General features: G+C 35.6%; 1 protein-coding gene across 1 annotated transcript in view; it reads right to left on the reverse strand.

Annotated features, from left to right (window-relative positions):
- ADCY2 (adenylate cyclase 2) overlaps nt 1–13982 on the reverse strand; it is a 204169-nt gene that overhangs the window by 38052 nt on the left and 152135 nt on the right. Inside the window, 2 exon segments of the mRNA XM_066326668.1 lie at nt 7199–7283; nt 13211–13308. Of these exon segments, the coding sequence (XP_066182765.1) occupies nt 7199–7283; nt 13211–13308 (183 nt within the window).

A 13982-nucleotide genomic window follows, 5' to 3' on the forward strand; every position in this document is an offset into this window, starting at 1 on the left:
ACTAATCAATAAAGAAATTCTATTATTTCCATTGCTCTTGCTAAAATTACAAGAAGCATTTCTTACCAGGCTGTTTAATGCACTACTCTGAGTTCTGGAGGGGAAAGACCCCTGTAAATTTGGTACATCTGCCCTTCTGACCTTATTTGTTAAGTCAGTGAGGGTCCTGAAAGGAAAACTTGTGATAAAATGCTAAAATTCTTTAAGCCATTAAGTAGATATTCCTTGGAAAACATGAAAGAATACACTGTTGAATAATAATTCTCTGTGTGAATAAGAAATCTGCTGAATTTAATCTCACTTTTGAGCAGTCCAGATCCAGTCCATTTGTAGTAAAGATGTAGCAATTCAGTACAGGTGAAAATATGGGGAATCCCTGGAAGCAGATTACCTGGGGCTAATCATTAAACCCACTCTTAAAAGGGGACTTATGCAGGATTATTTTGCTGATTTTGTCATACATTTTTTGTCGTAAATGTCTACTTTGCAATTTTCTGAATAAAATGAAGAATGAGATTAAAGAAAGAATCAGTTCTTGAAAGCATGCAAGTAGGATAAGACATCAGATCTCAGCATTATAAAGTATCACAGTGTTTACTCTAAGGGAAGTTTGCAGAATATGGTTCAGTGTTTATCATTTACTGACTAGAAATAATAGGTATTTGTACTATAAGAGGTGACTAATGCATTACCTTTTCATCTGAACATGTTAAATCTGATATGACAGCACAGCATGATAATGAGCAATAACTTATTTTGAATATTCAGAACATTAAAATGTATCCTGTGTTGTCTTTCCACACACAAAAACCTACTTCAGCATTTAATAAGTTGAATGCTGTCTTTTTGAGTGGGATCAAGGAACTGGTGCGAGAATTAATTGTGACAGCTATGTTGTAGATGAAAGACAGTGTTTCAAGAGCTGTCACACTTCTCCTTCACATGCTAGTTGAGGTTGGAACACCTTCACTGAAAACTTCTTATTTACAGAAAGCCAGTGAGTAACATTTTCTACAGTTCTATTGTTCTTCTTTTCATTTTGCATTCTAATACAAATCTATATTTTACCAATACTGATGCCTCAAAGAATGCAATCCAGAAAAAAAAAATTCAGATTTTTTTACATGTTGGCTTTCACTCAGAGTTGAAGAAGACACCAAAGTTCAAACCCAAAGAACTTGCTGACAGCAATTACACTGACCTAAGCTTGGAGAAGAGAGATTTTGCTATACTGACAAAGGCTTTTATTTTACATACTTATTAATGTTTCTAATGTTGACAAAAAGGATGAAAGTACTTCTAAAATGAGTACTGTAACACCAAGCTTTTGAATCCCACAGTGGCACCTGTAAATATAAACCAGGAACTTTGAATCATGCAAAATGCATCCAGGTGAAAAGTCTACTCAATTTCTACTTCATGCAACTGACTGGACAAAATCTAGAATCCTGAATAAAGAAATAACAGCAACAACTAAAGTCAGCATCACATTTTTAATTTCACCATACTTTGCAGTGTTAATAATCCTTTACAACAGGTCATGTTAAAATGGCCACTTGGTCCACTTCAACTGTATCATTCAAAGGAAAGAACATGTCAGTGACCTGCATAAATATGCCTTTAGGCAGAGTTCAGTACTGTCAACTGCTATGCTGCTTTCCTTACTAAAATGTACCATCACAGTATTACATGCCATTTTAAGTTAAAATGTTCTCAGTCCCTCCCACCAAGGTTTTTCTTTTTCTCTGAAAATATTTAAAGAGCCACTAGTTTTGAGAAGAATTAAACCTGAATAACATTTTAAGGACAAGGCTCAGGGTACTGAAATGGAGGAAGGATTTTTTGAATGCTATGTTATACATTGGCCAAGTCTCGATGTCCAAGTGAGAATCTACCCTCCAAAAACTGTCTCACACAACAGGAGCTCTGATCTGTGCCCATATTCTGGCACCAGCACATCACGGGTATCAGCTCTCAGGTAATACATGTACAGACCATTGAAAACAATCTGGATGCTCTCTGCTTTCCTGCTTTTTTAATAACTGTAGGAAAAACTGCTTCCACACTAGGAAGCACACTTAGGTATCACTTTATTTGAAATTAACTTACCATCTCATCATGGGCAAAGACACTAAACAGCAGCATTGCTGGATTTAAAAAGTTATTAAAAGAGAATTTCTGGCAATGCTGACATAAAGAGTGTGGTTTTCAACGAGTTAGTAAATTCTTCAGCTAGCATCAATCATGTAACTAATGTCATAAACATGTAACTCAAGAAACTGAGTAAGAAGAAGGATTTTTGTTAGTGAAATCAGTACAATTATAAGAATTCCTGAAGTCTGAACATGGTTCTAGAATACCACTAGTATCCATGGTACTTGTCTAGATGGTTATGGATTTGCTGTTGTAGTGCCTCTGCTAGAGACTCATCAGAATGGCTTGTAGCATTGATGAGCCTCTTTGATGGACCCTGTTGTAGGTGCCAAAGTGCCTCTTTAGGTTCTCCTTGCCTAAACATCCCTGTTTCAATCTTCATTTACAGGCAAAGCCTTACTATGGAAGAAACTAAGAGGTCTAGATCTGTATCTGCATTAAAAGACACTCATATCAAAGGTAAAATTCCAGATTAAAAATAATTTCCAAATAGTGCTGCTGGATATTCCTTTCCTTACAGAGCTTTTAAATATCTTATAAGTAACTTGTAAGTTATTCTGACCTAAGTACCAATGCCAACTGCTTTAGAGTAAAATACAAACTCCTGTAAAAAAGTTAAAGATTGTGTATCACTCTATACAGTGGTGTGGTGTAAATAATGTGCTCTCCTTTAGCAGGGACAGGCCTCATGTACTGGCTGCCCTTTGTCAGACTTAAGTAACCTCAATTCAGAACATCTTTCTCAAGTGTGAAGTTATTCTTCAATTAACTAATCAACAGCTATTTCTGCTGTTTGTTTCATTTGCATTGTGTTCTGCTAATTTTATGATTCAATTGGGTATTTAAGAGAGATGTTCAAATGAGATGACTTTACTTCTATCTTCTCTGTTAGTTTAAGTACTCAAACAGGTTTGCAAGGCATAAAGGTATGCAACAAAAAAACCACTTCATAATAATGGAAAGTTACTGGCACAAAGAGAATTTCACATCAATTAAGTGCATGTATGTCCCAGGTAATGCAAATGGATTTTTGAGACAGTATTTGCATCAATGCATAAAGAACATCTGCTTGAGATTAATACCTTTGGCCAGCTACCTCAGCCACTCTAGCTACTCCAGCTACCCCAAAGATCTTTCCTTTACATGCTTAGTGTGTTTTTTTTTCCTACTGAATGCATTACATTTTCCAATGTATCATTTAGGTACCAGATGTCTGCTCCCTTGCATTCACAGCAGGAGGTAAAACACATCTAATACTTACTAGGTCTGAGCATTCTATGAACTCATCTGTACTTCAAGAAGATAAAAAGGAGAGACACAGAAAATACACGAGCTAAAGGATAATCACTGTCCTCTATCCCTCTATCTGGGAAAGAAACTCCTCAAGGAAAACTCAAAGAAAATACTCAAATTAATTAAAAAGAATGGCATATATTTAAAATATGAAAATATAAGACAAAAAGGATCTTTATGACCAAAAATACTAATTATCTTTAAGACTATGAATATCTTTGAATATTGTGACTACCCAAAAACTAGAAGAAAAAAGATTAGCCACATAAAAGTAATTAGAACATAGAAGATATAAATTCCTTTCAAGTTTCAGGGTATATATATGCCATTTTAGCTAGGACTGAGCAAGGTTTAATGCCTATGGGCAAACAGCTGTTTCTGTGAGAACTGCCAGCTCTCCCTGCGCTTGGCCTCTTTGCCCAAGACCACAAGACCAGAGGGAGATGCCACAAAGACAGGCTCTGGAAGTCTGTAACCTCCTTATTTGTGCTACTATGGGGTTGTATCTTTGATGGAAAAATTCTTATTCTTCTCTGATGGCTGAATTATCACTTCACTCCAGACTGAGCTGGGCCACGCTGCAGCACTGCTGAACACCAGGACCAACTAATAAACTCAGAGTGAAACAGTGAGCATAAATAACTTTATACAATATTGCAATTAAATTCCATAAGAGCTAGTAATTTTAGCATTACAGTCTGGATCGCGTTTTTTTGTTTTGCCAATGAAATGAAAATCATGCAGAGAAATCTGCTCAGTGCTGGTTTTTGTGGGAGTTACTCCGTGGTGGTTACAGCCATTTGTAATAGGTGACAACTGAGAGTGCAAAGTGCCAAAAGCAATGAGACAATCACATATAACACAGCAATAGCCAGGTGTCCTAAGCTGAACTTAGATTTTGCTGTCTTTACTGGCATTTCAGGTCCCACTCTGTAAATCTTGTAACAGTCCTGTAAATATTTGACCGCTACTGCAGGTTTATGTACCAGGTTCTGGTGCTCAGGTTGGTGGTGACCCTGGCTGGGCACCTTGGGAACACCAGGGCAAGAAAGAGCCCAGAATGTTGAGCAGAGGGAGGAGGAAAGAACGTAAAGAGAGAAACAAAAGTGGGAATCCCAAGATTGCAGGAGCAGGCACTCCATGCTGGAGCAGATGACCACACTGCAGCCCATGGAAGACCCATGCTAGAGTAGGTGATGTTCCTGAAGGAAGCAGCCTGTGGAGTCCTTAAAATTGACCAGCGTGGAACTGTGAAAGGAAGGAGCAGCAGAGAGAAATGTCTATACACCAACCATTCTCCACTCCTACTTGCACTGCTTGATAGGAGGTAGGGACACTGGAGCAGAGAAGTGAAGGTAAATTCGGGATAGGGAGGAGTAATTATGTGGTTTTAATATTTATTTTTATTTATTACTACACTACTACTACTATAAATCTATTCTAATTGGCAATAAATTGAGTCAATTATCCCCAAGTTCAGTCTGAATTTTCTATGAAAGTAATTGGTCAGTGATGACTCTGCCCTATCTTAAGCCTTATCTTAAGCTTTCTCATCCTATTTTCCTACCCCATCCTTCTGAGTGAGGCAGAGAGAGAAGAGCTGGGTGAGTGTCTGGCCCGTGGCTTACTCAGTGTATTTCATCTGTCAGGGTCAGACAGGCACAAAAAATTCTTGGTTTTTTTGGTGCCTTTTCAGTAGAGAGATACTTGGTGATTTTAAACTCTGCAATTGCGTGCAAGTGCATGCACACACAAGCAAATCCACATTTACTACATGCCTTTTATAAGGGAATCCAAAATGTACCTCTTTAGAAAAAGAGGTGTGAAAACTCCAAACAAACCCAAACCAATTCAGCCTTGGGATGATAAAGCCTGATTTCTGTTAACAGTGTCAATGTTGTGTGAAAACTCAGGTATCAATATTAGTTTCTTTGAAATTTTAGACCTTTTTTTTTCTAGAAAGAAAACATTTACAGTGATGGGTCAGATACTGCAATGAATATGCTACCAAAATATAACATAGGGTGTCACTGTGGTTAAAGCTGCAAAACAATACTTGGATTTTGACACAAAGGAAGAAATCTTAGGGAGAGAACAAGGGAAAGGAAAACTTACTGCTTCTTAGGTTAGCTGCTTCTCACCTGTCACCATAAGAACTACAACTATGCACATGAAGGAAAGACAGCACTGCATCAACTATGGTCATACCTTTCTGAAATCTTAGCAGCATAGTTTCTGTATTAGAGCAGCTGAATTCACAAAGACATGGACATAAATAACTCCTCTTCAAGTTTTTTAGGTTAGAACACGACAACAGGCAAGTCATCAGAAATGCAAGGATAGATCTCCATTTCTATTCACGGTATTTACAGTACTTATGTGACATGAGCAAAAGGGCATTGAAAATAAGTGTTAGATATTATTCAAATGGCACAACTCTACAACTCTGATGTGGGATATTGCTTAGCTATCCCTTTAAATGCAGAAAAATGTATTTGTATTCCTCATAAGTAACACTATAAATAAAAGTCTCAGGAGTATGTATGTGCCAGCACTTCTTTCATTAGCACCTCCTTTTCCTACAGAAAAAGGCTGGCTTTTCTTTGAAGGATTTTTCTTTTAATTTGCTTATTCAAGAGTAGTACTCTGGCTTGATCGTTTTACTTGCAATTTACTGTCAATAACAAATAGCAATCAAGTACAACATTACATGAGAACTAATTTTTGCTGTTAAGTAATACCAATACCTCTAAGACCTCATTCTAATGATTAAAAATACTCAAGAATATCATTGCACTATATTTCAGATTAATTCCTGGGCAGTGGCAGATCCTTAACTTATTAGAAAGGTAACTGAAATGTATATTAATTACATTTTCTTAAAAACGTGTCCTGGTTAATTACAAGCCTGACAAGAGAATACAGAGAAATTATAAAAACCTATTTCCTCTGTTTCTTTCTTTAATTACCTTGCCATACTGTTTTACTGCATACTGAAGTAATTGCCTTTCCCATGTGCTTTTTTTATAAAAGATCATTCAGTTTTCTCTGTGTTAGCTTATGGAAAGACAGAGAAGGAGAAGTGGGGATGCCACATTCAGATTGCATTCACTTTTATACAAATCCAGAAACTCTTTATCCTTATTATACATGGAGTCCCATGTTGGATCTATTTGAGAACAGGAAGGGGACATGCTGAAAGGCTGAGAGGTTTGCCCAAATACTGAATTAAATTCTCAAATTCTGCATAGTATTACAGACATTAATGTCACTGGACCCCTCAGTGACAATACTGGAAATTTAATAAAACATTTTTATATTTCAAATGAAATTGTTATGGAGAAATAATCATTACACTCAGAAAATGGTCTTATACAATACTTAAACAAATACACAGTCCTGCAAATTAAAACACTCATGAGTCACCTCCTATAAGCACTATAGCAAAAAATTTTGAAAAAGCAATCTATCAAACCATAATGCAAACCTCTCAGATGATCCAGCTTCATATGAGAAACAGAATTATTAGTGTCAATACAACAACTGCATTGACATTTTCTGCTTTTCAGATAAATCAGGACACTTCACAAAAAAATCCAACATGAACAAAACAATGTCCACAGAAGCCTGAACATGCAAATTCTTTTTACTTTAACTGGTGCTCTGCAAAGGTAGAGTGACTTGGCAAAATCAGAATATGTTATTTCAAACAAACCATCAACTAATGGATTAGATTTCCTTGAATACCTACCAAAAGCTGTCCAGCGAAACAGATAAACAAAATGAAGGAAAGCAAGAGAAATGCAGCCCCAAATGAAATTCCAAGAATAGATGTTCTAGAAGAAAAGGAAAATAGGTATTAATTTCTTTGTTGCACATTTGTAAGATGACATTTCTTTGTCTATAATACTGATGATATGAAAAATTACTACATGTAAGATGCAACTTTCAAACATCAATACTATGGAAAACCAATTCCAACCCTAACCTGAATGACAGGCATTTCCCCTGCCATTTTCTCAATTCAGGAATTCTTGAATTAAATTACCTCTGACTTGCAAAGTTCTTACCATGAGAAGCTAATAATTTCTACACATATAAAGACAGAGTATGTTAACAGAAGCCGTGTTTTGTTTTGTTTTAACTTTAGAAAGCCTGTATTAAAGAAGATCCTTATTGCTTTACTATTTTGTTGCTGATTTTATAATAATATAAGAGCCTAATAGACATAGAAAATAAACTTGCTGGTGTTGTACATTCACCCCTGAAAGGCAAAAAACCACCTGGGTCAGTGATGTCCATTTCCAATGTCTCGCAGCAGAAGCTGCAATATCTGTGATGCTGATCACCCTCACTCAGTGAGGGTGCTCATTCTTTTCTTGTGTGTCATCAATAGGAAGGTCTAGCCAAAGTAGCATCCCTGGATACACAGCAAACAGGGATTCAGTAACAATCTGTGGATTCCTTCCTTCATTCATTCCACAAACCTGGAAATCTCTCTATAGGAATACCACAGTAGAGCATAATTGCTCCATCAGGCACCGTGTGAGAGCTTCTAGGGAAAGATGCAGTGGAATCTCATTTTCTTTAATGAATGCCAAGAGAAGACCAGAAGCTCTGGGTCAACTGAGTTGTTTAAGCATGGGAGCTAGATGCAGTCATGAAGTCTCTCACCTTGGTACCTGCTTTCAGGTTTAACCCCAGATTTGACACTGTTACAGAATTTAAAAATATTTCTCAACTCCTTTGAGCCACAGCAAACCTCTTACTTTATCAGACATTATATGCCAGTAATATTAAGAAACAATTTGATCTGTTTTAACAACAGTGTTATATAAAATATTTTCAGGAAAAAACAAGAAAGCATTAGCATCACAAACTAATCTCATGCCATTAAAAGCATTTCGGAGAGTAATTGATGAGCTTCCCTGCCAATCATTCAGAGAACTTCTTATATATTAAGTAATAACCATCAGATTTTGGGGTGATGTGCACAGCTGATGAAAAACAAACAACTGGAAATTCATAATGTATATTCATAATGAAATAATATTTCTTTAAAATATGATCATTTGAAGATCATTATTGCTTATGAATATATGTTCTGCAAGATTTTCTCACTGAGACTGAGACAGTAAGCTCTACATCAGAGTATTAAAGCTAGTTTCTACTCTTAGGAATTGAAAATCTCATAAGCAACAGGAGAGGAGAGGAGAGGAGAGGAGAGGAGAGGAGAGGAGAGGAGAGGAGAGGAGAGGAGAGGAGAGGAGAGGAGAGGAGAGGAGAGGAGAGGAGAGGAGGAGGAGAGGAGAGGAGAGGAGAGGAGAGGAGAGGAGAGGAGAGGAGAGGAGAGGAGAGGAGAGGAGAGGAGAGGAGAGGAGAGGAGAGGAGAGGAGAGGAGAGGAGAGGAGAGGAGAGGAGAGGAGAGGAGAGGAGAGGAGAGGAGAGGAGAGGAGAGGAGAGGAGAGGAGAGGAGAGGAGAGGAGGAGAGGAGAGGAGAGGAGAGGAGAGGAGAGGAGAGGAGAGGAGAGGAGAGGAGAGGAGAGGAGAGGAGAGGAGAAAATTACTAGGAAACTAAAATAAAAGCCAATTAGAAAAGAAACAGGTTTATTTTTTAGATATGCATAAACACTTCCAATCATATATGTCCTTCACTAACATTCAAGGAACCTTTCCTACATTTCAAAATATAACTATTCTTTTTCTTATATGAAGAATACAAAAGAGGGGTGTGTGCACCTTAAAGAATGACTCAACACAAGACTTATCAGTCAAGTTTCGAGTGCATCCTTTTAGAAGAAGAAATGAAGATATTTATGAGAGAAACTGGGGAGCAAGGGAAATAAAATTAACATGGCACAAAGAGAGCTTATGCAAAGAGTACTTAATCTCCCGGGCAACAGGCAAGAACAAAAGGTCTTTGTAGCTGTTTCACATAATCAATGATGTTATTGAGGGAGCACAAGAATTACACAGCAAGGTGAACAGGACAAAGAGAAAAAGACCAAGGGTAATAAAAAGTGGCATCTTAGAATCCAGATTTGAGTGGTGAAAACAGAGGATAAAACTCATAGTATTTTTGCTCCATTCTTTTCTGGAAACAGCAAGACTTCTGTTTCACTTAAGCTAAGACAAAATAGTTTCAGGCTGCTCCTAGAAGGAAAGGAGTGGGCTGAAAATGCTACAAAGGGAAGCAAAACGCAAAAAATTGTCGCCATAAAGAAGTCTCATTTGAGGCAATGACCACAGGAAAGCCATAATTTGATTTATTTTTTGTCACTGAAACATTACAAAACCAGTACAGGTCTTTGCAGTAAACTAACTTTGCTTTTGTAGTATAGAGTTATCAAATGCATCGCATTGACAGATTCAGGCAAAATATTTAGTCAGAAGAGCACCTGAAATTGCATAAGCCAGGTAAGTTTTTTACCTGCCTCTTCTATACTTCAAGGAATCACCTCATTCTGCTCTCTGCTATGGTCCCTACCAGAAATACAAACAGGACAACCCTTGACCGTAACTTACTGAGGGACAGTTTAAAAGTAAGGAAAAAATATGAGAACTTCTCAAGCTTTGGTTAGTTCCAAGTCTAAATAATTTATGATTTTAGCTAAATTTGCATCTTTCTGGTTGCATTAGGAAATATCTGCTTTCAACAATTCTTTTTTTTATGAGATTGAAAAAAAAATATTTATGTATATCTCATTGGTAGTTATTTAACTGAAAAACAGAAATTTATCAATGAAGATAAAGATACTGAAAAATGCAGAAATCAATGTGTTTTTTTCTACAATTCTGTTACTTTTAGGAAAATATGTGACTTTTGGCACATGTCCTTTAATGCAGAGAATTTGTAGATAATTTTTATCCATGGTAGGACTGCAAATTCTCTTGAGGTGATAAAATCACAATGAACCCACTACCACTGACAATTACAGAAGCCAATACCAAATTCAGACTTTTTTTGGTATCTAACAGTAGCTATTTATTTCTTAAAGGGATTGATACTTTTACTAAGCCATCAAAAGATTCAATAGCTATGGAGACTGTATGGCAGTTTTAATGTCAAAACAGTATCAGTTCAGTTTTATAATTCCACTTGAATTCTTGGTGTTTGCTTGTTTTAATACAGCAGAAAAATAGTTAATGATGGTTTTCCTTTCACTTATAACGTCTTATATCTTATGTGCCTTCTTTCAGACAAACTTTCTAAGTACGACCTTTCCTATTAAGAAATTCAGTTGTACCTAATCAAAAATAGTATGTGAAGGCCTCCTAACCATGACTGTTAGTTTGGCATGACTCAGGACAAAAGGACAGTTTCTTGAACACAACAGCCCCAGAGAAATGAGATTTGGGAAGAATCTTAAATGTAGCCTAAATATAATCCCTTACTTGAACACTACAAGAATAATCTCATGTTCAATAGAAATATACTTTCATCAATTTCAAAAAACCAACACTACCAATTCCATGTTAGTACCAATTCTATTTGCTTAAATAAAGAGTGTAGGGTTGCTGTGAATTAATACAGATACTTCTCTCACTTGGTAAACCAATAATTCTAGAGAGCCACTGCAAGTCTATTCCAAGTAAATGTAATGATAAAGATTTGCTTTCATTTTAATGCCAATGAAGACCTACTCCTCATCATACAATACACCCCAAGATATTGTCTTCTTGGTAAAATCTATAATTACCGCTTTGTGTAAAGCTTATTATTAAAACACCACATCACTTTACTGACCCCAAGAACATTAAAACATTAATAAATTATTTCAGCCCTGAAAAAAAATTTCTTGTGATCTTGAAGTTCTTACTTAGAACTTGCAACTTGCTGGATATTATCCATCATCAAATATCTCTAAATCTACTTTTAAGTAGCAGGCTGTGTGCCTGCACAGAAATCAATGATATTGCACTACTGAAAAACCAGATTAATGGAATAGTGAATCAATAAAACTCAGTGACAGATTTAGTTCATCTCCCTGTCTTCATTAGACCACCATTTAAAAATCCTGTAGAACTTTTGGAAGAAAACAAAAAGGGTAGATACAATTTTAGTATAAAATAACATTTTGAGCATCGCACTATGTTTGATTTAAGTTGCATTTGTGATGACTACATACACTGGTGATTTTTCAGCTTTTGTTCTTGTTGTTTTAACTTGCAATGCTCCAAATTTTCCAGAAAAGATTTAGGTGCCTATATAATACCTTGTCTTTCTGCCTTCCATTCTTTCATCCATTAAAATAATCCACAGACCACCTGAAGCTGAATACCATTCATGTTGGTAATACCTGATTTTATGCTTTTGCTTTTACAATTTAATATTCAGTCCTATAAATGGACCATAAGATACTTAACATTTTGGTAATGAAAACAACAAAGTATTTATCAGTATCTTTTGCTCTGATTTTAGAAATACCAGAAATACCAGCAAGTTGAAGGACATTTTCCTTAGCTGAATATAGCTCCCTGGAGTTCACTGATATTCTGATATATTTTGATGAGCTAAAGAATTGGCTTAAACAACATAGTAAGGATAGAGGAAATTAATATCTGACTACATGTAAGATAGATAATAAATCTAGATTAATTTTCATGACTGAAATCAAACACAAAAAACAGATTCAAAAATTGTACTGCTGGCTGGGGAGTTAGATCCACCTTTGGCTTTTGGGACGTGGCAAAACAGAAATTTCCCTGAATTCCTTTACTTATCAAAATACAGTATGAGCTTGTAAAATAAAATTTTTCAGATGTCTTAATTTCCTCTTTTTAATAATGCCCGAAGTCACACTCAACCATGTGCAGGACACTGCCGAATTCTTGGAAGAATGTCCCTTGGTTTGTGCCTCCATTTTAGAAATTTTCTGGGAAACTGCTTGTGTAACATCTGAATAGAAATCCATAAAACTTTTTATGTGTTGTAAGTCTGCAGTATGGAAAGTCACTATATATAGTGTCCTAACAGTTCCTTCTGGCTTTGAATTAAAATGTGAGTAAATACTACAGAACAAGACCGATCACTCAACTCTGTTTATAAATAATAACTCTGAAAGTAATCTACAGGAGAAAGGACTATGAGTTAAGAATTACTGTATGACAGGGAATATGAAGTGCTGGCTTTTGAAACAATTGTTATAAAACAAATACCAACTTTCCACTGTGTAAACAATCAACCTCAAAATTTAATTTTAACAAGTCTAATAAAACATCCTATATTGGAATTGTCTTCCAAAAGTTTTCAGCCTCTCTAGAATAAGCACAAATATAAATAATCTCATAATATACAAATTCTGATTAAAAATTTATTCCAGGAATGGATTTTAATATTCTAAAATGATTTTATGAATATACACTTTATGATTATTAATGCTCTGTTTCATGCTTAGTATAGCAGTATTATCATAGTGATACTTTAAATACATTTATTTATCACAGTTCCAACTCTGCAATTCATTTTGTCTCAGTCCAAAGTCCAACTATCACAATTATTTTTAAATGCAAAGAGATAACTAAAAGGAATGAATAATTTTTACTAATGGTTGGCATAACACTATCGACAGTGTCTGAAATTAGAAACAAGCCTAACTGAAAATCGGCTGAAATCCCCAATCTTTTCTCTTCAGTTTAATTTCCATGAATTGACATCTGTAAACTAACAATTCCAAATGTTTTTACTTTTCTTTCTTTCTTTTTTTTTTTTTTTACACTAATGAGCAAATATAAAAGCAAGTACACATTAAATGTCACTCACTTTGGCAAGACCAGAATTTGTACAACAAAAATGCAGAAGAATATGAGACAGGCACAAGTCACATAATACTTGAATGCAGGCAGAGTAGTTGCTCGATACTAGAAGAAAATAAAAGCAAATGTTAAAAACAGAATTGGCAAAGCAGATGAAATAACACCCAAGTGAATTTTCAGCCTAAAGATGTACATATATATAGGCAGTTTTTAGCAAAAGTAAATTTCCTGTCCTTCAGTGACTTCACATCCACTCACATAGAGCTAGGGATTATCAGACATACTATTAATACCTTTGCTTATCGAAGAACAGACATGTCAAATGGTTTTGCTTTGTTTCTCCTCTTAACAGACTATCCCAAAATCATAATAAAAAGTTTAATTAATAAAAAATCCCCTCTCCCCCCCAATAAAAGAGGCATATGTTAAAATATTTCTAGGAATGGCCAAGCATTCTTCACAGATTCCAAAATTCTTTGTGATTAATTACTCAAACTGATTTTCAATTATTGATAAATACTCATTGGGCTAAAACAGTTATAAGAAATGCAATATTCATTTAGACAGGAAACTTCTGAGCACAAGATGTAGCAAAGTGTAGGCTGTACTCCAGAGCATAGCTAGGAACCACACTGATTTTTACTGAACCTATATTATTACTTCAATTAAAATATTTTATGTCTTTGTTAAAAGGCCTCATATGTCCACTGTTACTACTAAACACTTAATATTCTTAGGAGAGAGTAAATTTGATCCGTTTTGTCATGAGAAAAATCTAT

The sequence above is a fragment of the Sylvia atricapilla genome, chromosome 1 (genome assembly GCF_009819655.1).
Source record: "Sylvia atricapilla isolate bSylAtr1 chromosome 1, bSylAtr1.pri, whole genome shotgun sequence".
Taxonomy (NCBI): domain Eukaryota; kingdom Metazoa; phylum Chordata; class Aves; order Passeriformes; family Sylviidae; genus Sylvia; species Sylvia atricapilla.